This window comes from Macrosteles quadrilineatus, unplaced genomic scaffold, assembly GCF_028750875.1.
Source record: "Macrosteles quadrilineatus isolate MER2022 unplaced genomic scaffold, UCM_ALF_1.0 Scaffold_5__1_contigs__length_97177068, whole genome shotgun sequence".
Taxonomy (NCBI): Eukaryota; Metazoa; Arthropoda; class Insecta; order Hemiptera; family Cicadellidae; genus Macrosteles; species Macrosteles quadrilineatus.
Window position 1 is genome coordinate 29,829,891 of NW_026542598.1, and position 26,946 is coordinate 29,856,836.

The 26,946-nt window shown below is 38.0% G+C and overlaps 1 protein-coding gene across 1 annotated transcript in view; it reads left to right on the plus strand.

The window, feature by feature from the left end:
- Nucleotides 1–1,646: 1,646 nt before the first annotated feature.
- The window catches only part of LOC128995033 (uncharacterized), a 43,041-nt gene continuing 17,741 nt past the window's right edge, over nt 1,647–26,946 (plus strand). Inside the window, exons 1-4 of the mRNA XM_054419904.1 lie at nt 1,647–1,662; nt 11,016–11,269; nt 12,022–12,146; nt 24,915–25,413. Coding sequence (XP_054275879.1) covers nt 11,070–11,269; nt 12,022–12,146; nt 24,915–25,413 — 824 coding nt within the window. The 5' untranslated portion in view covers nt 1,647–1,662; nt 11,016–11,069. The remainder of the gene's footprint in view (nt 1,663–11,015; nt 11,270–12,021; nt 12,147–24,914; nt 25,414–26,946) is intronic.

Consider the following 26,946-nt stretch of genomic DNA (forward strand, 5'->3'; position numbering starts at 1 on the left):
TTAGTTACCAAATATGGTTGATCATTCAACGAATAAAATATTTCCCATACTTTGGAAGAACCTTTAAATAGTATTAAAATCGTATTGGTGGATCATTTTTAGTTTAAAACTTCCCCGATTTCATCAGTGTAATCAAGATTAATCTATAATTTCGTTTGAGAGAAAATATCTGCTTGTTGAGGAGACACGTTCTAACTTAAAAGGGAGGTCCATCCGTCACAGTGTAAGTTTGATTTTTCCTTCGTCACGTCGCATCAGTTCATATCGTACTTCTGTGCCAATGAATTACCCTCTAGTATAGTTTTCAGAAATCGGTTGTGGGGTTAATGTTAAAGCTAAAAGACACTTCTGTACACTTCTGTACAACCGAAGATTTTTCCAATGATTGAAAACATGTATGACAATAATCTCACGGACCTATGATGATCTGTCTAGAATAATATGATAAAATGTAGCCAAAAGTGGTGAAAAAGGCAGACACCCACCCGTACAATAGATATACGATAGTTCAATAAGAAGTAATTGTTAAATAAGAGTTACTGTGACAAAAGGATTTCAACTGATTTCGTAATGGAACGTTATATTGCAAAATATGACATGATACAGAAGAAAATCAATTTTTAAATCAGAAAATAACATTGCAAATACTTCTTTTGGACAATTCAGTAACTCCCAATAAATGTGTGTTGTTTAAAATACAATTCAAAAATTAACAGCTGTTTCATTAAAAAGTATTATCCACATGGACAAAATGTAAACAACTCTGTAGAGGGATCTTTAAGGGCTTCTGGGGCAGAGCCCTAACGGGATTCACTTAGTTTTTCTTTTGGTAACTCATCTAGAGACCAAGACCTTTTTTTGGACACCTCTACCAAGTTTCTACGCCCATCGTTCTCTCAAATTAATAGAGACAAAGTTTCCAATTAAATATTTAGATTCCCCCATGTTAATCTTATAGGAGAAAATCCAACTTTGATGGAAGATCCTGCCCAAACTAATAAAGATTTCAAAAAACGAAAAAGACTTTGCAAAACTACAGATCAGGGCCATTCATTTGACACTTTAATCATCAAAATCGGTCCAAAAATGAGGGAGGAGTTCTGTTTACAAAAATCGGCTTAGCGTATTATATATATATAGATTGTTCATTTAAAATTCCCATGTTATTCTTATGGAGAATATTGTAAAATGTTGTAGTTGGCTTGTTTATGGATATATTTTGATCAAACTTGACAGATTTATGTTCTTCAGTTCTTCAGACGCAGCAGTTAGTGACGTCAAACGGCACCTGAGAAATCTTCCGTGTGCCCCACCGCCCAATCCCCCCCTGCTAAAACCATAAACCAAACCAAACCAAACCTAACCTATATTTCACTCCAATTTCTTGATTTCTTCCATTATGTTGAACGAGTACGTTGTGTTTTTAGTCTGTTTTCTTTTCTCGTTAAAACTTAAAAAGATTCTTTCATATTCAGTTGAAACTTGAAAGAGAAGAACCTAGCTATTAACTGTTTTGAATAGATATACACTGAAAAAAAACTATTATTTCTAAGTCAAAGAGCTAGGATACGGTACTTGATTACCTACCTGAGCTTTTTCATCAAATCTGCATAACTTATCTGCTTGGCATTGGAATTTTTGGAATTGGAAAGGGAGTCAATAGTAAGTAGTGAGTCAATAGTTATTAGTGGTAAATATTCAGTTTCCAGAACTCACCTAAAACGTTCTAGGGGTAACTTACAGTGTTTCTTAACTGGGCTACGCTAATATTGATTGAAATTATCGATTCAATGAGTAAACCTTCATGCGATTTTTTCACCATCAGCAAGTATGGTTGGTTAGGTTAGGTTATGATAGTTTAATTTATAATAGATATACGGTATTTTAACCCTCCAAGTGTCCATAGTAATGGTATTAATATGCGCAATTGCAGGGCTTTATTAAAATGTATCTTAGAAACTTAAAAACAATGTAAAGCATACTGTTTTAGAACTTATATAATTCTGTTTGGGAAATTATGGGCTTCAATGTGATATGTAAAACATTATACAATAGTTATTTGTGTATCTAGTGGGTAAAGTGGCACTTTGCTGCACACGAGAGCAATGTTTACACACGAGCCGCAGGCGAGTGTGGAATGATCTCGAGTGCAGCAAAGGCCTTTTACACTCGTGTTACACATTATATTTTTCCTACAGTCACTATAAAGCATATAAATAACTTAATTAGTCTTTCAAACACTATACAACACGTTTTTAGGTTCAGCTGGCAACACAAATAGGTGCCCTAGAGAAAGTAGTACCCGGTCCGTATCACTCCGCTAGTTTTCCTCGGCAAGAAATGTGCTCCGCGTTTTGAGAATATAGTTCCGTATGTTTTTGTAATTTGAAGTGGTTTCCGCGCCTGAAAAAAATCATTAAAGGTATTTTCTTGTTTATTAAGATCGTAGGAATGTTTTAAAAACGTTTAAAAGAAAAGTTCAGAAATACCGAAACTATAAACACGAAATGACAGGTTAATTCGTAGTTTATAATAGTCAATCAGCTGCTCATAGTATTAGTATCTTAAAGTGTTGCCAACCTATTTCCAAGCGTACAAGGATTACGTGCATAATAGAACCACACTGTTTTGTGTTGTTTCGTTGGAATCCTGATGTGCGGCAAAGTATAAACCGTACGACAAAGTATAAACTGTACGGCAAAGTATAAATATGCAGCTATTAGCAGCTTTCTGTACTATAACCAGTACAAGGAAGCCAGCTTTGTCGGGTGACTGTAGGAAAAAAAAAATTCCAAAAATTTTTGTGGGGTTAACATTTCTCAAAAATTACAAAAAAAATGAAAAAAATTAAGTTTGCACTCAATACATTTTTATAATTTAAGTTATAAGTCTACATATATTTTAAAATAGCCACTTTGCTCTAAATATTATAAGGATTACAAAAATATAATGATATAAGGAAGTAAATTTGCAAATAAATAAGTTATGGGTGAAAAACAGATTTCGTACATTTAGCGTTAGCTAAGAATGCATAGCCCAACCATAGCTAGGAATCTAGTCGATAATTTACATCAATATCACTAGGTACCTACCTACTTCTTCGGGATCATCAACTAGCCCTTCAAAATTACTTAAATCTTCTTATAATGCACCACGTATATCACTACTTTTTATTTTTAACACTAAAACAATGATAAACGTAATAAAACACATCAGTCATCGGTGTGAGGTTAACCAAGTTGTTTACAAATATGCACATCAGCTGTCTGCTACAATATTTTCAGAACTAAAATGAAAAGCGTCTAGAAACAGACATCAGGAGAAAGCTTAGAATCTGCCGAAAACAACGATACCAATCTCAATCCAGTTCAATCTGATTCAGTCTGTCCCAGAGCCTTCGCCGTAAACGATGTTTGTGTGTCGCAAAAGTGACGCTTAACACCACGGCAGGTGTGTTGTGTATCGATTACGCGACGCTTAACACTCGGAGGGTTAAAGTATTGATTATAATGAATATTTTCAATTCAATAGTTTCAGTCAATATTAGCGTACGGTAGCCCAGTTAAGAAACTGTAACTTACCCCGTTCTAGGCCTAGGCCTATATAAGACGTGTTTAAACTGTTCCTACTTCCTAGACACCATCACAACAACGGGTACACGAGCGTTCTGCTCAATCTTCTCGGGAGACATCAAGATTCTACCTGGCTCTGGTATTATGGGCGTGGATGTGTTTCTGGTATTGAGAAGTGGAACACTGCATTTGATTTCAATTAGGCAGGCGTAGATGTGGCAGCAGACGATTAGAATTCCAAGTCTCTTGAAAATCGGTTTGCAGTGTTCTCTAAAAGGGCTCCTAGATATGAAACGGACTGCCGCTTTTTAAAGCTTTAAGTTAAATACTTCCTCCAATTCTGACTCAAAGGTGCAGTTTATACTCAATGTGCGAATGGGACAGGGCACGGTAGATATAGGCTACCATCAGCAGGTACTGCTCAGTAATACATTTCCGGAGGCATCTCAGAAGACAGTTTACTTTGGCAAGCCGTGTGGCAACATGGACAGCGTGGTCGTTCCAGTCTTGTCGGCCGTCCAGCTGGAAACCAAGGAGTTTTACTGTATTTTGCCATGTCGTCCGAGGAGTCTCTTGAGAGGGAACAAAGGAGTCTCTGGGTTTCGTCTCCATCCAGTTGCATCTTGGGGCCTATTCATCTGACACCACGCTTTGGCTTGTTGGACCTGAATTGTAGCTAAATCCCTAATGTGGTGTAGGTTTGGCTCTCTAGTGAGAAGCATGGTTTTATCGCAAATAGATGGAGCTGCTGGTCTTGTCGATGTCATTTATGAGGACCAGGAATAGAAGAGGGCCCAGCAAAACCTTCTGGAGAGGATCCTTGAGGAACCCCCTGGTTCATCTCTAGTTCTATAGAGCTTGCGCCTTCGAGCGTTACCTTCTGAGTTTATTTGGCTTGGTAATTCCTGTAGGTGGAGAGAACCATGCCACCAACACCATATCTGCTAAGTTTGTTGAGCAGAATATCATGCGATACGCAGTCAAAATCTCTGCTGAGGTCACAGAGCGTGAGCATAACAGACTCCCTAGCTTCAAAGGCCTTCCCAATTTCTCTTTCAATGCTGGCAATAGCAGATGAAGTATATCTCCCTGCGCGGAAGCCGTGCTGTGAGTAAAAAAAAGGGCTGTTGTTCTTCAAAGTATGTATAGAACTGAGTTTTCATCACCATCTCTTATCGCCTTATTAATCATGTGAAGTATCGAGATAGGCCTGTAGCTTGGATACTGGCATAATCACCATTATGTAGATTGGAATGGTCTTGGCTCTCTTAAGCTTCTCCGGATAGACATCTGTCAATAAGCACCTGTTGATAACTGTAGTCAGGGGGCAGCGATGTCATCAGCTACATCTTTCAATATTTTAAATGACTAGCCAAAGCAATCACAGGCTCTAGAACTTTTGAGTCCAGAGATCAGAGTCTGTATCTGCTTCTCTGAGAAGGTATTCCATCTGTCAAAGGAACAGTGGAGCTCTTGCACACTCCTTCCGACAAAAGCCAACGGGTCTTGGGGGCTATCTGGGATGTTGTAGATAATTTCTTCAACAGACGAGATGAAGAAGGTGTTAAATTCATCTGGACTCACCATGCAGACATTTTAGGCTTCTGGGGCTTTATTCTATTTAACACAGGGAGGCTGCTTTGCATTGGTTTGGTGTGCTTTCAATAAAACAAACTTGACTAATTATTGTCCTTGCGTTTACTTGTAGGCCTACCTTTTCTGCTCGTAGCAGGGAAGCATTCCTCAAAGATGTCCTGTAAAGTTCCCAAAAAACCATGCATCAGAGTTTTGTAAATCGAAAATCCAATCCCATCTTACAGCCCTGGAGACGACCCTTAAGTTTTGCAGAGCGTCAGGTTTTGAGAGATTTTGTCTATGCAAGAAACATAATTTGCATCTTAACATGCCTAAATAAGGACTAGGTGTAAGAGGTCAGCCAGCCCATTTACATTCCCGTATTTAAAGAAAACATTATTGACTGATGAGTCACTTTAGAAGTGTTCATTAGTCAATGATAATTTTCTATTTTATAATCGATGATAGGCCTTAAATCTTCCCATAATTTCTCAACTTGCTTCACTTCACCTTCACTTAGTGATGCCATTGTTGATTGACAGATGTCCAAAAATATTTAATTATTTGATCAGCTAGTTTTATTCATTTGCGCTAATAATGATGATTAGGATTCAGGAGGTAACTTAAATAAAACTTTAGAATAAGATATCATAAGATATCATAAGATATCATAACCTCCAAACAAGATAATTAACCTCACCACCGGGCGTCTGCTGAATCCACAAACTCCACGAACAATTTTTGTTGATCCACTGCCACCTAGATACTACAAACGTATTTAAATCAGTACTATACGAAATATAAAAATCAAATGGAGAATTTTCTCTGCCCACTTTGTGATTCACAGGTCAATGACAATGGAAAAGGTATTTTATGTGAGGGGCAATGTGTAACATGGTATCATCCCACATGCATGGGAATGTCAGATGAACACTACGAAGACCTAGCCAACGATACAAGAACCCAATGGAAATGCCCTCCCTGTCAATTGTATTCAACTGAATTTGATATTTTTGAAGTAGCGCATCCCACTTACCTAGGGAACAATGTAATCAGCGTTTTACAAGCCCAACAATCTGACCTTGAAAACAACGAAGAGACCAGTACTGAGAATGACCTCGCCCTGGCCGCTGAAATAGGGACATCGCTACTGAATGAAAATATAGAGTTGAAAAAAGAAAATGGAATCCTACAACAAAAAATAATGAGCTTACTCGCCTTGAATGAGGAAAATGACCACCAAATAAACAGTTTACATACCCACAAGGCAACCTTGACTGAATCATATAACTCTCTCCTAAAACAGCTAGCTAAGGAAAGGCAACAATACAATGAGCTACAGCATCGCTTCGAGGAACATGACACTGATCAAGAGATACTGATAACAGACCTCAAAACACAAATACGACGGCTAAAAGACACCAGGCTAGCAAAATCTACTCCAGAAAAGCAGCTTAAAAGCTATCATAATGACAAGTCGCTGATTTCTATACACTCAGTCGACGATAAGCCAACAACAAACCTTAGTGACGACATGAATACAGATACAACTATCTTATTGAGCAAAATCAGGTCACTTGAATGCAGGGTGTCCACCCTGGAAGTTTCTTGCACGTCTGGCACAGCAATAAACGTTCCAAACAAGGCAACAAAAAAATTATCTAAAGAATCAGCTCTACCAATTGTAACAACCAGTCCTGAAAAACATGTCACACTCCCGAACGTAAAGCCCAAGCCTTTAAACCCACCAATGTTTGCAGTGATACGGAACAATGACGAAAGTGTGGATGACTTTTTCCATAGGTATCTAAAGCTTGCTGATAGTTTCAAGAAAAACAATACAGACTATGAAAACCCTCTCGACCCCAAATCGACAACAACTGTAATCTCAAATGAAATCAAAGAAGACTCCGCTCCAAAAGACTACGTTGAGAAGCATTTTTTAGCCTATGCCCCAAACCCGGAAGACAGGGTGAGATTCAAGCAAAAAGGAAGATTAATAATCAACTCGTCTCTCAAAAAGTAACTATCTTTCACCAGAACGTAGACCGCATAGCAAACAAGATCGAACGCTTAAACCACCTACTAGATATTCACAAACCAGACATAGTTGTAGTCACAGAACACGGGCTCAGTCGCGACTGCATTGGGAACGTTAGTCTTGCCAACTATAATCTGCTCACATCATACTGCCGAACAAATCATAAAAAGGGTGGTGTTGCTATATACTGCCATAATTTACTTGGAAATCATACAGTAAGTGCCGATATAGATCATTTCAGCAGAGAGCTAATCTGCGAACTAACAGGAATAAAAGTTGACCTCAAGGCAGGTGGGAGCATTTTTATTCTGGGTACTTATCGACCCCCCGACGCACCACTTGAGGATGCACTAATGTCGCTAGCCAGCACCCTCGACGCACTTCCTTCTGCAAACAGCGGAATCTGCATTGTTGGAGACTTCAACGTAGACTCCTTGGTAGAGTCAAGAGAGAGATCGGCGCTTAATGAGATGTTGACGTCATTCAACATCCACAGACTGCGTATTCCCGCAACTAGAATAACTAGCACATCAGCTACCTCAATTGACTATGTTTGCTCTAGCCTTGATCCAGATCTAATAAGTGCTGAAGTGGTTCACGCACATCTGTCTGACCACTCTGGGCAACTTATTAATATACTTTTCCCTCTAGGGAAACATGCGGAAACCATCTGTACCCGGCGACATTACAATCAGAACAACATGCTGGACTTCAGAGAAAATTTGTCCATCCAAACTTGGGACGAAGTTTTGCAGGAAGAGTATGCAGATGCATCCTACACCAAATTCATCTGTCTATTGACTTCCATTCTCGACCTTTCTTGTCCATACAAGACATCCAGAAGAAAGCCTTCTAAACCAAAAGCTGTCCTTTACGACGATGAAGTAAATGAATATAAAAGGGCCTTCACCGAAGCAAGGGAAAAGTTCATATTGACTGGTAGACTAGATGATAAAGTTGACTCCGCTCAGAAGAAAAAAATATATGACCTCAAGCTTAGGACCCTTAGAAGAAAAGAAAATGAGAAGCTCATCTCCAAATCGTCAAACAAAAATAAAGCAATTTGGTCAATAATCAACTCAGAAATAAATTCATCAAATAGATCCAAGGATACTATATGGTCTCTGAAAACAGCCAACGACACAGTAAACAGCATTTATATAATAGTAGAACTTTTCAACACACACTTTGCCACTATTGCTGATGAAACTCTGCGTAACAAAAATCTGACTAAAACATTAACAGCCAGCAATATTCCCACCACCTTAAAAGAACCACTTCAGACATTTGCTCCAACAACCTTGGAAGAAATTAGCAAAATTATTCGAGCAACCAAAGTGTCTTCTTCAGCAGGAGTGGATGACATCTCATCAAGAATCATGAAATTCTGCGAGAAGGAACTTCTCACTCCCTTAGCTGCCCTGATCAACAAATCACTAGCTCAAGGTGTGTTTCCATCAAAGATGAAAATCTCTAAAGTCTACCCACTCTACAAAAAAGGAAATAAGGATGAAATCAAGAACTATAGGCCGATTTCACTCGTCTCTACATTCTCTAAAGTCTTGGAGAGAGTTGTGTTGAATAGACTTCGGGATCATCTTCATCAAAATGACATCAAGCTCAGCGAGCAGCATGGATTCATCCCAGGTCGCTCAACAGTGACTGCTCTCGGGGAAATTATTGAGCACATCATTGACAACTTGGATGCTGGGAACACAACCATTAGCACCTACCTTGACCTAAGCAAAGCATTCGACTGCCTTGACCACAGCTTGATACTGAGCAAGCTGGAACTTCTCGGCATTGCAGGAACAGCAATCAACTGGTTTTCAAGTTACTTAAGCGGCCGAGCACAGATCGTGGAGCTGAGACAAACCATCGATGGAACAACAACAGCAGTTCAATCCAAACCGCTAAAAATAAATAGAGGTGTTCCACAAGGCTCGGTCTTGGGACCGGTGCTTTTCGCCTTGTTTATGGCTGATTTCCCAAGCCATGTTAATACGTTCTGTAAAGCGGTAATGTTTGCTGACGACACCGTCCTGTTGACCTGCAAGAAGACAGCAGAAGAATTAGAAGTGGATAGTTTCATCGCCCTAAACCTGGCTCAGGACTACTGTGATAACAATGATTTGGTCTTCAACGAAGATAAAACTACCCAGCTCATCATAGGAAGACTACAAAACCAAGTCTCTGGCCCTCCTAACATCCAAACGTGCACTTTTACCAAACATTTGGGAGTCGTTTTAGACCAAAAACTTACTTGGAATCAACACGTTGACGCACTCTGCCTAAAACTAAGCTCTGCGAAATTTGCTTTAAGGAGGGTTCGATCCGTCAGTACCTCCGAAACTATACGAACATGCTACCATGCTTTGTTTGAATCCCACCTCAGGTACGGGATCATCTTTTGGGGTGGATCATCACAAGAAAACCTGGATCGAGTTTTGGTGCTCCAGAAAGAAGCAATGCGAATAATGGTCGGTCTTCAACCAAGAGAAAGCTGCAGAGAAACCTTCCGTAGCTTACGCATACTCACCGCAGTCTCGATCTACATCTTGGAGGCAATTTCCTACACAATTAAGGTCTCTTCGTCGAAGCATGTTGCCTTCCACAGTTATGATACGAGGCACAACGAGGACTTCCATCTGCCCTCCCACAGAACATCACTCTTCTCGAAGAAGCCTTCGTATGCTGGAGCGAGGTTCTTCAACCTTCTTCCCCAGATTGTCAAAGAGGGCTCACCTACAACGTTGAGAAGGCGAATTCGGAATTGGCTTGCTGACTACCCAATCTACAGCCTTGAGGAGTTTACGGCCCGTGCAAGACCCCATCTACGGTTACACTAAAAATCTTTTCATGTAAAAAAAAAAAAAAAAAAAATGTATTGACACCATTCTGTGCTTGATGCTCATGAATAAAGTACTCTGTATTCTGTGTATTCTGTATCAAGATTAACAATTTGCGCGAAGGTAAATGTATCCAATAAATACCTGGTACCTTAGGCTAGTAGGCTTCTGTTTCTTTAGATGAATACTCACACGGTTGCACGTTGCACCGGAAAAATAACGTTTTGCAATTGAGCAAACATTTCTCACACTTCACTACATTGCTGAGAATACTAGTTCTACCTCATGTTAACATACCTACTGTTTTAATCAGTATAATTGTTAGCCTATTACAAATTAAGTGAATCGGAAATAAATATTAATTAGTTAATTGTTAGTAATCTTACCTCAACTTCAACTTTACTTATCTTAGGCCCTAATGACTTAAAAATGATTCCAATTTTTTACAGCACACTCTAGACCCTATGTTACTCATCCTGCTTAATCCTCAGCTTAATGTCTTGTTGATTAAGTTATCCAGCACCAACCATTGATTCAACTTGCATTGGAAATCCTCATCCGCTGAATAAAGCTATAACTTCTATAGTTCGGCCGCTTAGAAAACGACCTGCGCGCTAATGCTAAACCAATGCTGGAGGAGGTCGCTTTCTAAGTGGCCGAACTATAGGACGATACTGTTTATAATATTAGCCTAAAGCTTAGCTTTGATTTCATCATAGTAGGGTGAAAATACCTAATTTAACTTAGTCTGTTCTTATGATTTTGATTTCAAATGGATTCTGACACATAGGGTTGTTATTGTTTCCGATAAAAACAGATTGAAATATTGGATTCAGCATACAATATCGGCTAACTTTCCATGAAGCCTAACCATGATAACCAGGTAACATAGAGGCAAACTTAATTAGGCCTATTTTAATTTAACATTTGGTATAAGGGATTACTGCATCCTGTTTCAACATTTGAATGGTTTTTTAGGCCTGGACGCTACTTGATGTTGTAGATGTAGTGGGGTACTGCAAAAGTTAGAAGATGGAAAGTGATAACACGACAACGAGGACACCTTATTTAGGCCAATACGCTTGGGATGTTGATAAGTATCAATACAATTTCCCTATCGAACATTGGAATTTATGCAAAATCTTCATGGTACTTAACAAAACCAAATACCCTGAAACTCGTTTGGTTCAACTAACAGAAGCTTTTTTCAAGAAGGGTGTTTACAACCAAAAGTAAGTTTTTCTTCATTCTTCTTTTTGTTAATACTGTTCTTGTTGTACTTAAAATCTGGATATCAACTTAAGTAAGTTACAATCTGAAGCAAGTTGGGTACAGTTCGGCAGAGAACCTACAATATATTATCGGATGAAATTTTTATTCGATATAGGTAGCCTAATTATTGAATGTACCTACAGTACTCATTCTTTAAAAGTAAGATACATACGTTGCCATTTTTATATAACATATTCATGGTGTAAAATATTTTTATTACATGTAGAGAACCATCTAATGTTGTGATTTTTGGGTATACAGTACAGTAGATTCTCGCTAATCCGGACTAATGTGGCGGACATCTGGTCCGGATTACGAAAAGTCGGAACATATACAGTACTGTATATAGCAGTTTTTTCCCAATTTTGTTCCAGGTCCACAGTATTGATAGCCTATATTATTCTATATATTTCGCAAATACAGTTCCACCGGCAATAATTTTTACCACCGTGTTATCCAAGTTTTTGATTAGTCTAGGTCCCATTTAGCTTGTATATTCGGACTTCTACTGTACTGTACTGCTAAAAAAAAACATGATTGCCGATCCTAGCAAGAGTCCGGACAAGGCTGATCCAGATGAGCAAGAGTCTACTGTATTAGTATTTTCTTTTTATACAGGCAAGGCTTCTGTTGTGGAAAGTTGGATATAAAATCTGCCTTGATCCAGGAAGTGAATACTGTATTAAATTCACATTGTAAAATTTGTTGTCAGCTGTGATCCCAAGACTGATCGTATTGTGGCTGCTCTATCCATCCCCGTGGTTGAACATCTGCTGAGTTACAAACCTGGGTACATTCACCACCCTTTCTCAAACAAAGATTATGAGAATCCATCAGGTAAACATATGTCATGATCAAAGTATTTTTAATCAGAACGTAGAATACTTACTGTCATGAAGAAAGTCCTCCTAGTTCTTCATGAATCCAATTAGCCTAAATATTTTAACATCAATGGAATCACTTTTCTCGGTTCAATTGTTGTTTCATTATTTGTTTATCTTAGCACATGAGTTTGTGCCTTTAGTCTAGTAACCTACCTATATGTTTTTATTGAATTACTCAAACGTCACTATGCCTATCGTTATCGATATTGGTCGTCATCAGCAACGAGTTAAGATTTTAGTATTTGTTGCAACTCAACCGATTTGCTGCAAACAGTGGTATAAGAGTTACGTGAAGATGCCCAAAGAATTAGTTTCCAGAGAGGTTAATATTACCACTACTCGTCTTTGGCATGGTGCTGTACTAAAACCGCCTTGGGTTAGTTTTTAACTTTAAAGGAAAAGATTTAGTATTTCATCCCCAAAATTATGAACACTACCTTCCTATGAGAATCGCATAATTCAGTGTTTCCCAACCGGTGTGCCGGTAGTATCCACTAGTAAGCGCTAGGCGTAGAGAAGCGATAGCATAGCAACAGAACAGAATACTCATTTTCAGTTAACCTGTCAGTGCTAGTGTTGTTTTGTACGTCGTTAGTATTGATTGTGTGACATGGATCGTTATTTAACAAAGAAAAACGATGTTAGTACCTGTTCTAACTCAAGTGAAGAGACTAGTAGTGCTGACGTTAGTGGAAACAAAACTGTTATGGCAAGTAGGCCTACAAAACGAAAACATAACGAACGTAACGATGGTGGATCGGTTAAGTTTCGTCAGTACCATGACAGCTACTTGTCATTCGGGTTTACGTCGTCTGGTGGAGAAGAGCCGAAACCCCGTTGTCTAATTTGTAGTGACCAGCTGTCAAATGAAGCTATGGTACCAAGTAAGTTGAAAAGACATTTAGTTACGAAGCATGCTTTTGCTGCTGAAAAACCGGTTGAATATTTTAAAAGACTTTTGTTAAATCAATCCGCACAGGCTTCAACATTTACAAAACTCTCTTCTGTATCGGAAAAAGCACAGGAGGCCAGTTACGTTGTAGCTGAATTAGTTGCTAAAAAAATGAAATCACACACAACAGCTGAAATCAATAATTTTACCAGCTTGCTGTGAAATTGTTAAAATTATGTTTGGTGAGGAATGTGAAAAAGAAGTTAGAAAAATCCCGTTGTCTGACAATACAATAAGTATTCGCATTGAAGACATGTCCAAAGACGTTGAAGCTCAAGTTACTGAAAAACTTAAAACAGTAGATTTTTTTGCTCTTCAGTTGGACGAGTCCACAGATATAACCGGGAAACCTCAGGTTCTAACATTTGTTAGATTTATTTGTGAAAGTGAGTTAATTGAACAGTTTTTATTTTGCAAAGACCTTCCTGGAAATACAACTGGACTAGATATTTTTCAGCTAGTGAACAATTATTTCTCCGCTAATAGTTTGTCATGGCAGAATTGTTTGAGCGTTTGCACAGACGGTTGTCCTGCAATGGTTGGCCATATAACAGGTTTTCTGGCCTTGGTTAGGAAAGAAAATCCTGATATTATTTTTACACATTGTTTTCTTCACAGGGAAGCTCTAGTTGCCAAGTCTTTGGTACCTGAGCTGAATGATGTTTTGCAAATTGTTATAAAAATGGTTAACTTCATCAAGAGTAGGCCTTTGAAGTCCAGATTTTTTGACAGTTTGTGTTCTGCTATGGATGCTGAGCACACCAAGCTTTTACTACACACCAAGCTTTTACTACACACAGAAGTGAGATGGTTATCACGAGGACTTGTCCTTCAAAGATTTTATGAACTTAGGGATGAGTTATTGATATTTTTTACTTGTGAAGAATCTGAGTATGTTGATTTTCTTAGTAATGAAAACTGGTGTGCAAAAGTAGCTTTTTTGGCTGACATATTTGGGAAATTGTATTTTTTGAACAAAGGCATGCAAGGAAAGCAAGAAAACATTCTCACTTCCACTGACAAAATAAGTTCTTTCCAGCAGAAGCTTTCGATGTGGATAACTAAAATTGAAAAACGTGGAACCTTGGACATGTTTGAACTGACAAAAGATTGTGATATTGATTCAACTTTTTCCGAGCTAATTTTGAAAAGTCTGCGTCTGTTTGAAGGAAATATAAAAAAGTACTTCCCATCCCTTGATATTTCCTCAATGGACTGGGTGAGAAATCCTTTCATTGAAGCTGCTTACAAGACTGCATTGTTTACGACTGATGAAGAGAGTGAGCTGATCGACTTAAAAAATGATCGTGGATTAAAGCTACAGTACTCCAAATTAGTTGAAGATGCAGAAGCAGAATCAAAACTGAAGAAAACCAAAGTTAATATTGATATTTCATCTTCTTGGATTCCTTTACTAAAGGAGTATCCGCTAATTTCGAAGAAGGCCATGAAAGCAATATTGCCCTTTTCTACTTCGTACATTTGTGAAGCTGCATTCTCATCAATGAACGCAATCAAGACCAAAACCTGTTCTCAACTTAAGTCTTTGGAAGACGATATGAGAGTCTGCTTGTCAACCATTCGTCCAAGAAAGAAACTTTTAATGAACAAACGTCAAGCACAAGTTTCCCACTAGAACTGAACCTTGGTTTATTAAACATTTCTTACTCATTGTTGGTAAATTCATACATTTTAATCAAGCTTCATGTTTTATTATCATTTACTTTCCATTTAATAAAAACTAAATAATGTACTATGTTAGATAACAATTGTGAGTTTTCTATTTTTTACCTTGGTAAACCCACCTTTATATTATACACATATATATTTACTAGTAAAAAACAGGTTTTACGGGGTAAGATGTAATTGAAAAAAAGAGTATTTTATGTACTTACTAAATGTAATTTCAACCAACGATATTTTTGTAGACAAGTGTGCCGTGACTACAAACGTGTTCTAGCTAGTGTGCCCTGAGCGGAAAAAGGTTGGGAAACACTGGCATAATTAGTGATAGGAAATAAAAAAGGTTTCAAAAAATAGTTTTCTATCCTCAGCCTCTGGATTCTTATCACGGTTTGAGGTTTCAATACACTACTCTTGTATAACTGCTAGTAACTACCTAATTTATTATTGATTGCCTTGTAGCGTAAAAGTGATTTTAACGTACAGTACTATCATACTGGCAGTGATTCTGCTGGACCCTACAGGGTATCCAGCTGACTTGAAAACTGAATTTTAGGCTACACAAATTTTGTATAGAACCGATAAGTTTATGATTTGCAACAATTACCAATAAAATTAGCCAATAACTGCATTTTGTCCTCTTTTAACGACATCAAGCCAATTAAGAAAATTGCGATCCCTGGAAATAATAACAGTGTTGCTGTGCGCGTGCAAGTTGGTGCGATGTTAAAAAAAACCACAGTTATTGCCGTGACTGTGGAAGATGATCTGCTGGAGATGATCGCGGATGACCACGATTGCATGAAGTCATCATGTATGTTACCACAATTGCGGGAAATCTTCACAGATACTGCTACGGCCGCTGGAGATCATGGATGTTGACGCATCGAATGAGATGCTACCAACGTTGGCTGCTATTCTAGAGTTCATTGGAGTCTACAATGACAGTGATTCTGAACTGGAAGTGCATAAGATATTTTGATACACTTCCACTCTATCAGTGATTCTGTACTAGTGTATAAGTGATTTTATTTGATCTAGTTTGTATATGATTCCAAAGTTTAATGTTTTTAACAATCAATTTTATAGCAGAACCGTTATCTCTTCATGAAGAATCGCTTGACATTACATTTTGAAAATTTTTTTTGCATTGACACAGTTTGGGATAGCTGCTAGGCATACTATAGCAGTTTCATTTTTTGTTGCCTATAAAAAGTGTGTTGTAATTGTAACACCAGAGACAGCTTTAGTTTGTCATGAAGGAATTTTTTTCTGACAACTGCATTGGTTGCTGCTTCCATCTGCTTCATTGGCTTCAAGAGGAGTGTTTTTCTTATTTTAAGGCGACCTATTTTTATCTTATAAATTATTTAGCTTTAAAGAAACAAGGTTTTTGATAACATAGTTTCAGTAATATGATGTCAATGGTGTGAAGGTGGGCATGTTAGTTATAATTATGTCAATTACCTACAAATCAGCAAGCTAACAGTAGCCTAGCCTATATAAGTTAAAATTAGTTTACAGTAGAATAGGTTGAAAACAATTCATAGATATTTAAAAAAAAAAAAAGGCTGTCTCATGTTAAGTTGAGGCAGACTACCTGACCAGAGGGTATAGCAGGACAAAAACTAGACCGAACCTTCGACGGACCCTCCCGACCCTTGTAGTAAATCCCATTAACCACGCTTCACTGAATACTTCACATAAAGGCGTAAATATATTGATTAATTGAAAATATAATCAATTCGTCATATCTGAAAATAATGTATTCTATGTTTTAAAAAACAAAATTTAAAACGGCCGACTTGAAGTATTAAAACAAACTGCTAAATTTGTTATTTTTACATTAAAGAAGTGAGATTAATAACCGTGTGGCTTAAATAACAGGTTTTATTAATCCCAAGGGCAATATGTAATTGTAAATTAAATCAAATAACTAGCCACCATCCATGTCGGGAACCAGAGAATCAGTGTGTAATCAAGTTGTATCCTACTCGAGTTTTGATAACGGTGCCAAAAGCCTACAATCGAGGTTTCCACTCATTAATGGCGTTTCGAATGCTTACTTTTAAAGGTAAGGGTCAAGTGGAGGTGATAGATTTCTTCCCTTAAGACCGCCTAAATATTATGAACGAAGTATAATACAGAATATCAATTAGACCTATTAGTAATTTAAAATTAAATATTGTACTTAGTTATAAGGGGAAAAGTTTGTTTTAATACTTAAAGTCGGCCGATTTGCATGGGACTAACATAAAAAATTTTGTTTTTTATAACCTAGAATACGTTATTTTCAATTACGACGAATGGATTATATTTTCAATTAATCAATATATTTACGCTTTTATGTCAAGTATTCAGTGAAGCGTAGTTAATGGGATTTACTCCAAGGGTCGGGAGGGTCCGTCGAAGGACAGGCCTAGCCATTGTCCTGCTATACCCTTTGGTCAGGTAGTCTGCCTCAACTTAACATGAGACAGCCTTTAAAATAAACTGTTTTCTCTTAATTTGATAAAATGTGCTGTGCCAAACAAAACTACCACAAAACACCAAATCACACCGTAAATGAAAATTTAAATATACTAAACAGTTAATTTGAATGTTTAAATGTGTCCCTGAGCATATTTCTCCTTAAACGAGAGGCTATCTAGTCTATTATATAAAAAAAAAACTAAATAGTGAAGTATGAAAACTTTGGTCTAAAAAAGAGAATGGAGTAAATTATGTTTCATGTCAACATCACAACCATTTTTCTCTTTTTTACTTTAGACAAAGGCTGGCTAAACCAGAAGTGGTTTATAAACATCTACAGGTCACACAGCCATGAATGAGGAACCAAATGCTGCTATTTTGGTAGAAAACTTTGACTTGTTAAAATCCACCCTATTTTTTAATTGAATGTACAGAACCCTTCTACTTAACAATTAAAAACCAAAACAAAGAATCATAATTAATTTAACCCTACAAGTTTTGGTTTTGCAGGATCAACAGAAGAAGTTGTTGTACTGCACGCTGCAAAACAACTTTCTACTCAAGATGTACATGAAAACCAGCCATACAATGCACATTTGAAGATTAAGAGACCCAACCTCTCCACTGCCCAAAGAAGAGAGGCCTTAAAGGCAAAACTTCTGGCAAGAGGAGAGGAATTCGACCCTGCCAAGTGGCGCAGAGGGAAAAAGAAAAAGCCCCAAAGACCAGAGAAGGAAGGAACCTTAGGCCCAACTGTGGGTCCAAATGTCGGGACGAGAGTAGCCAAGCGCCCTAGAGGTGTAACGGTCACTCCACCCTCGGCAGAAGGACCTGTCCAGAAGGTCAGAGGTTCCACCCATAGGTCTGATGGGGGTCAAGACACAGGGGTACCTGGAACATCTAGGGAAGTCTCCTACAGGGACATCCCTGCAACCAAAATTGCCATTGTCCTTGAAAACTATCCTCAGGCTAAGCTTACAGACGAGCAAGGAGAAGCAATCGAGGTTGCTATCCTGAATAGAATCCAGCCCTTAGAGGATGGTTCTAGCCCAGCTTTTGCAGGCATCTACATGGAAAAAGGTGCCCTCATCATTTCCTGCCTCAGCAACGCCACCAAGCGATGGCTGGAAGAACTGATTCCGGCTCTCAATCTGTTTGGGCAGCCACTCACCCTCAAGCCTAGGCTGAGAAAGGACATTACGAGATCTAAGAGGGTATTCTTCAGAGCACATCCAAAGCTTTTGAAGAAAACACCCGAAAAGATCATTGAGATGCTAACCATGCAAAATCCTGACCTCAATGTCAAGGAGTGGAAGGTACTGCCAGCTAAGGCGGATCGGAAAGGTTACGGATTCGTCTGCTACCTGGATGAGGTCTGCTTTGAGGCTGTGCAGTCGAACAACTTCAGAGCCAATTTAGGATTCTGGCAGGTCTCACTTATCACAACTCCGGTTAATTACAAAATGGAGGTTCCTGCAGATCAACCTACAACACAATAAGGCTGTCTCTGTGGCATGACAAAGCATGGAGTCTCAAAGAAGGACTCAACACAAATTCCTCCAACACCATCACAGTCCCATTCACCTGAAATAAGAACTTGAATTCTTTTTCCTACTCATTGACACTACTCAGCTGGGAGTGTCGAGTACAGACAAGTATTTAGGACTGACACTTGACTCCAAGTTGACGTGAAACAACCATCTGAAGACACTGCACAAAGTCAAATGGATGTTCGTGATGTCCTGAACATTTGCAGGATCACTTGGGGAATCATACCCCACATAGTATTCTGGCTAAAAGTAAATGAGGCTCACTCGTCTGGTGGACTAAAGTGTATCAGGTAACCTTCATAGTAAAATTAGAAATTCTGCGAAGGCTTGGTACGCTTCTAGTGACTGGTGCCTTTAGGAGTAGTCCATCAGCGACTTTAGAAGGCACTCATTCTTGATAAAGCCTGAATCCCGCAAGGCAGATTATTGCCTGAAGGTTACACATTAGTGGAAGGAAAGCATGTTTGGAGCAGACCTGACCCCATTTCCAAAGCTGTGGCTACATGTTCTGTGCTTGATATGATCTCAGATGTCCTGAACACAGAAGTAGTTTTCACCAAACACTTCACTGTCAAATACCGCTCCAGAGATAGATAGAAATAACACGCTGAGAACCAGAAACAGAGAGAATCAGGTACTCAGATTGATGGAAAATCAAGTCTTTGGAGTATAGTTGACAATACAGTAGGAGTTTCAATATTATTAAGTCAATGGTGGTGTAAGCTAATGCCAGTGGTCAGATAATGCTAGTTGTGGTTATGTTAGTGACATATCACCAATCTAACAATACATAAGTAAGTTAAAATTAAAATTAGTTTAGGATAGGTTCATACAATAGTTCATAGGTCCAAAAGGATTTTGTTGTTTTTAGCTGATTTAGTATATGCTGTGTCCAAAAGAAACTACTGTAACACACTAAATTGAACCGTGAAAGAACATACACTAAAACAACTGTAAATTTGAATGTTGAAATGTACCCCTGAGCACATGGAATTTAGTTAGTTAAATTTTCTTTTTAAGTGAACATCAAGATCAACTTTTCATCCTCACTTCAGTCAAGGACTCGCCGAATTGGAAGTGGTCAACAAACATTAACAGGTTTTACACTAAATTGAACCGTGAAAGAACATACACTAAAACAACTGTAAATTTGAATGTTGAAATGTACCCCTGAGCACATGGAATTTAGTTAGTTAAATTTTCTTTTTAAGTGAACATCAAGATCAACTTTTCATCCTCACTTCAGTCAAGGACTCGCCGAATTGGAAGTGGTCAACAAACATTAACAGGTTTTACAGCCATGCTTTAATAAAGAACCGAATGCTGCTACTTCAGCAGAAAATGTGAGCTAGTTTAGATCTGTCCCATGATCAAATGTTCCTCCTTAATAATTTCAAAAACAAATAATTATTCATCTGACACTACAATTTTTCTTTGCAGGAGCAACAGAAGAAGTTGCCATACTGCATGCTACAAATAGTCTGTCTGCTCAAGATGTTATAAACGATGCGATGGAGATTTATACTGTTGATGAAACCTTGTCATCAGACTCAGGAGAGATGCAGACAGTGATGACTAAAAAAGAACATAGATTGCTCACTAAGAAGGAAAAGATAGCAGCAGGCATCTGGGTCCCCAACAGGACATGGAAAAGGAGGAAACGAGAGCTATTGAGTTCCACTGGTGAAGGATTGGGTTTTTCACATATGAAAATGACCACATTAGAAGACACTCCTCAAAATGCTCAACCATCTCCTTTAAAAAAATATAAAAGCAATACATCAGTAGTTAGTTCCACTGGTGAAGGATTGGGAGTTTCACATATGAAAATGACCACATTAGAAGACACTCCTCAAAAAGCTCAACCATCTCCTTTAAAAAAATATAAAAGCAATACAACACTAGTTGCACCTACTGCAAATGAGGCCAGCTGCAAAAACCAGGCTGCAATCTGTAAAATGGCAGTAGCACCAGCAGCTTACCCTGATGCGAGATTTTCTGGCAAAGACTGTGAAAAGTTACAAGACAGGCTGATGGATTTGGTACTCGGGAATGACAACACCAAGATCCCCCTTCAGTTTATTAAAACCTACCCTGAAAATGGGGCTCTTGTTTTCTCTTGCGGTAACATCGAAACCGTTGACTGGCTAAAGGGGGTGGGTCCCAACCTGGCGCTTGAAGGCGAAGGAGGCACTAAGGTAATTGTGGCAGATTATAGAGATCTGCTGCGTACGACCAAGGTGTTCTTGCGAACTGACAAGCGTATGGCCAAGATGGATGCCACCCAAGTTTTAAACCAGGTTCAACGGCAAAACCATGGTTTGACAACCGAGGATTGGCGTGTCATTGGTGGGAAGAAGAAGGAAGATCACCGTACTCTGGTTCTTGCAATTGATGAAACAAGTGCAAAGGTTTTGAAAGACCGTGGCTGGAGGATCTACTTGGGCTTGGGTCGAGTGCAGCTCATAGTACTCGCAGGTGCTTCCTCGGATGACCGAAGTCCTAAAGGAGAACCTACAACGCAGTAAGGTGGTCACTGCAAAATCAAGGTGTGTGGAGTATAAAAGGTGGGCCAGACTAAGTGGCCTGCGGTGATGATGTCACTAAAGACCCGGCGGTAATGGCTTCCACGCCATGTGACACATGTTGAGACTAGTTTGTTGTTTGTTTCTTGTTTAAAATCTGCAATTCCTTTTCTTTTCTTTTTTAACTTGTGTAGCATGGCAAGAAGGCTGCCACTAACGCAGGGTATGCTTTGAAATTATCACACAGAGCCTGGTCAGTCTTGTCCACTTCCTGTATACATAGTAAGTACTCTGTACACTTTGCTTAAAAGTCGTCCTTAGACTTTGTACTAGTGCAAAAATCACTCGGTTATAAATTTCAGAATTTAGGAAGTATGTATCTTAATAATGCATATGTCATCTCGGTGTTTGATCCACGCCCAAAAACATCCATTTTGGTCAAAGAGACTTTCTTGATAAAAAAAAACAGGTCTATTTATTTTTTCTTTAGATCTGAACGTCAACAAAAAATTAAGTTGTTGAAATTCAAGGTTTAAACACCTACAAAACTAACTAAATAAAATAAATTTTAAACAAAAACTGCTTATTTTTGTGTTATTTTATTATTTTTTGCATATGTTCCATGCTTATTGATTCAATTTGTATTACAAGTATAACTGCATGAGCTTATAGATGAATCAGTTGGACAGTGACATTTTCGAAATGCAAACATTTGTGCTCGTGTTTTCCTGTTCATTGTCGGTGTTTTTGCGCACAGAAAACAAACAAAACACGAGCAGTTGCTCAGAAAACCACACATGTGTGTAGATGTCTACTCGTTAATCAGCGAATTGCAAGACAACTAGATTGCCGAACGTCAAATATTTTGTGCTTGGCGAGTGGCACATGTCAGGAGCCGCCATTAGAGCAGAGGTAGACTTGCACCCTCACTACCTTTAAATTGAGTTCAGATGGTTTTGGACATCAGATCTCTTGGGCTGGGTAGCTGAGTGGTTACAGTGTTTGTCTTAATCAAAACGTCGCCGGTTTAATACTGAGTGTAGCCAGTAGCTTTTTGATGGTTCAGAACTGGATCCACTTGTCCTTGATCATTGAGATTTCAATAAATTTTCTAAAAAACAGCTGGTCTTAGTCAGTAACACCAGCAAAACCAGAATACCACTGGCTTCTGAAAATTTGAATGTTTCGTTTCAATATTTTAGGTTGCTAGACAAAGCATCTCCATTCCTTCCCCCATTTCCAGGTTCATTGTCTCATTTCCTCCATTCCTTTGGATTAAAATCTACATCAATCACGTAACAATAATAATGAGAATTTTTCGTTATCTATATCTCTACCCCAAGCTCTCAATACTGGTCATCATATAAATAATCCATCTGTAGTAGTTTCAAACTGGGTTTCACATGTATTTTTCTATTGGATTTGAGTTCACCCAGTATAGGCCATTGATTACACACCTCTACTAGATGTTGATCTCATAGATTTAGGTTCGGAATTAATAAGAATTGGATAGATCTCTTCCTTTCAGTGTTGCATCCATAGAGTAGTATTAGCAATCACCATGTCCGCTGCCAACTGCTAACCAACCCTAAAGTACGCTACAGTGCTTACTTCTAAACCCAATTTTTTTCCTGGTAGAGGTGTATTATCAATGGTTCAGTAAATTCATCAGCTGCTGCACACGAGAGATTTAGTCGAACAACAATGTTCAACAGAGAATAGGTAATGCTTTTATGTTATGCTTAATTTTGTATTATGTATTTTTAGTACTTATATTTACTTTTTTTGTACAATGTTTAATGTTATGTTATTTAAAATCCATGTTTTTAGCCACTGAGCGGTTGACTAAATTACCTCAAGACTAAATTACTACACATTTTCTATCAGAGCTGTCTCAGAGCTACAGCTCAAAAACAACATGAACAAACATCGTATTTTAGCTGACAGAAATTGCGTTAGTAATTTAACATTAAGATTAATTTTAGAATACAAATTTTACTTTTTTACTGTATTGAATAGTGCATATTATAATCTAAGACTGTTAGTATGATACAAATAATCTGCAGAGGCGTGGAGAAGGGGAAGACACAAGCTCTTCATTAACTTTACTTATGAGAGTGCTTGTTTTATTTTTTTTGTCTTTTTGATCAACTCGCCATACATATCAGCAGCAGCATCTATATTGTAGCTTATGTTCATCTTTACTTGACACGAGACAATGTCCACTTTAATTTAAGTTAGTGGAAGTGGCTTTACCTCATGGGTTTGAGTCCAATTTGCTCGTTTACAAAAAATCAACAGTGGATATTCCAAACTCACACAAACTGTACAAACATGTATGTATGTTTCAACTACTCAAAAATATTTTGAGATTAGGTTCAGGGCTAGCCAGTCCCAAACTTAATCTAAATCCTGAAGCCAGCTGAACTACTCTGCAAGTCAGCCAGTCAAGTCAATGCACCAAACCAATCAGTTGGCAGTTTAACTCAAAACTCTCACATGTTGGAATGCCAACTCATAAGCCTACTGCATACGAGGACAATCGTTAATGCTATACTTATGCTCCATTTTAGCTGGGTGAATAAATTCTTGCAAGCAATGCAACTGACATAAAAGTCAAAAACTTGTTAGAAGACTGGACAAGTAACGCCACTGTCACTTGTACGTTATTGTACATTATTGGTTGAAGCTCTGGCATCCAAATACATTTTTTTTTAATATGGGTACCTTACCATCTAGCTTTCAAGTAATCACTTAGGTTTTATACACAGATATCATGTGTCAATTTTAACAACATAGGTACTGTTCACTTAATTGAAATTTAGTAATTTATCTCAGCTATGCCAATGTTATCATTTTTTTTATTTTACTGTTTGTTTTTCTTGCTCTGTGTTTTATGTTATTCATTATTTGTAATACTATTTTTAGAATTATATTGACACTGTTCATTGTACGATGTAGCCTACATATTAAAATGAAATGTTTGAACATTAAATGTACATGTACTATCAGTTGTTACCGTTACATCGATGGTTGCGCCGCCAAAATTTTTTGTTGTCCAGCTAGGATGGAGCCTTTGTGGTAAAATTTCCTAACACAGGGTATGTGGGGCAGTTGGCCAAGCAGAGCTAACAGACACTGTAGTCTACTAGCTCTATTGTCTACACTTGTGTGCAAAGGGGATTTTGAACATCATTATTCGACGCACAAGTGGTGGTAGAGAGGTTAGAAGAGTTGAGCTCGAGTAACAAAAAAATCACCTGGACTCATCACTGTCTTTTAAAAAGTTTGAAAAAATAAGTTGGTGACAAAAACAAAATACTGTCCTAACTATCCGGTTTTCGAGGTACTATTCTAATAGGTACCTCATGCACTAAAAAAAACCTACTGCTGTTGTTTTATATTTGTCATGTTAAATACATTCTATGTTTGTTGTGGGTAGGAACTGGTATGTATACATTTTTCAAATTCATTTAGATCCTTAAACAATTTAACAACAAAGAATCATGTGTTATTTTACACTGTCATTGGTTTTGCAGGACCCACAAACAAAGTCGTCATACCGCCTGCTTCGGATAAACTATCTGCTAAAGCTGTACGTGAAAACCAGTCCAAGTCAGGAACTACTAGGAATGCTACGCGAGGGGAGAATTTAAAAACTTCAAAATCCATACCCTCGCTCCAAACCAAGTCCACTGAACAAGAAAATCAAGTCTCGAGAAAACGAGTTGCTACTGATCCAGAAGAAGTTGAACAAAAGAGAGCTTTTGATCAGAAAACGTCACAGCCCAAGCAGACGCGTACAATACCTAAAAGAAATCCAAGCTCTGACAAATCGAATGAATATTACAAGATATTCAAAGCCTTGGATATTGATTCCATGAAAAATTTGTTGATAGGCTTTGTTGTTGTCCGAGGTGTAACAAAAGATAGCACTTTATGCAACGACAAAGATGTTTTGGAATATTCCTTCAAGTATTCCAAATTCGGTCCATGTTCGTGGATTGAAAGTAAAAACAACACTAACCAAGGAATTGTGTAAGTATACATTTTTTCTGGTGTGCTATTTACCTTTTATCAACTGTCATTAAATATTTATCCATATATAGATTGGATACTTTGCTTACTTTGAGATCTAAATTTTACCAGTGCAATCCTAACAAAAGTTTAGAACACTTTTTGAAGGTTTGTAATGTAAAATTCCTGTATAAACTGTATTTCTATATTAGGCTTACAATGTTTGTTTTACAATTTCAGAAGGTTTAGGTTGAAAATTACAATAGTTGGCCCCACTTCTATATACAGTAAATATTTCTTGTCAACATTTGAAGTTTATAATAAGGTATAATTTACGATCCCATAAGTTTGCAAGTTACACATTTTTTCACTATCCATTATACCTTCTGCATAGATTCGTGGTAACTGAGGGATTAGGACGGTCGGGTGGTGTCCCAGCCCCTAAATTAGCCCTCGCTCGGCTGCTCTGGGTTTTGACCATGAGTTACCCACTAGGCTCAATGCATAGTTGGAAGAATTTTTGTATATCACCATAAAGTGTATTAAATAACGCCAATTTTGTAACCTGCGTCAAATAAGAAGAACATTGAGCCCAAACACGAAATAATTGCGGCGTTATTAAGTATACATTTTTACATAAGCATACAAGTTTTAGTGTCGTGGTATGCTTAATATCATCGCAATTATTTCGTGTTTGGGCTCAATGTTCTTGTTATTTGATGCAGGTTACAAAAATGACGTTATTTAATACACATTATGATGGTGATATACAAACATTTTACCAACTATGCATTGAGCCAGTGGGTGACTCATTGTCAAACCCCAGAGCAGTCGAGTGAGGGCTAATTAAGGGGCTGGGACACCACCCGACCGTCCTAATCCCTCAGCCGCCACGAATCTTTGCGGAAGGTATAAATACTATTGGAAATTGTAATTATGAATTCAATACTGTATGCAAAATTGGTCTTTAGTATTGTTGGAAAAAAGGTATTTCACTTGGGTAGTTTGTATACAATTAATTTTTCAATGGCTTTAGAAATGCATTTTATCAGATTTAAATTTGATTTTATTATTATTCTAAATTCTATGTAAGTTAAGCTGAATATCTCTATTTTTCTCTGCAAGGTGATGGTCTTACCTTCACATCCTAAGACACTAGGTTCTAGCCTGGAACTGTTTTACACACTTCAGGCTAGTCCTAGAGGTTTGCGGCATAATCACATACAACAAATCCATTGGTAATTAGCAGGATTTAAACCCAGGTCATCGGGATGCAAAGCCCAGTGCTCTACCACTAGACCAGCTCGCTCCTCAAGGTTGAATGGACGCGGCAGCAAGTGGGGGCTCGAAAGTTGACAACCGTGTCAAATCCATTTAGAGAATTTCGCTCTGCCATTCTACACATAGCGGTGTCACCGGGCGTGTCAGCTTACTTCACATCTATTTTGCAGTAGCGATAATTGGGTTTGGGTTTGGGTTGGATGTGATGTTCGATGCAGAGAAGTTTATTTGTTTATTACAAGACCAATGGTTATTCCAATTTTGAGATAAAGG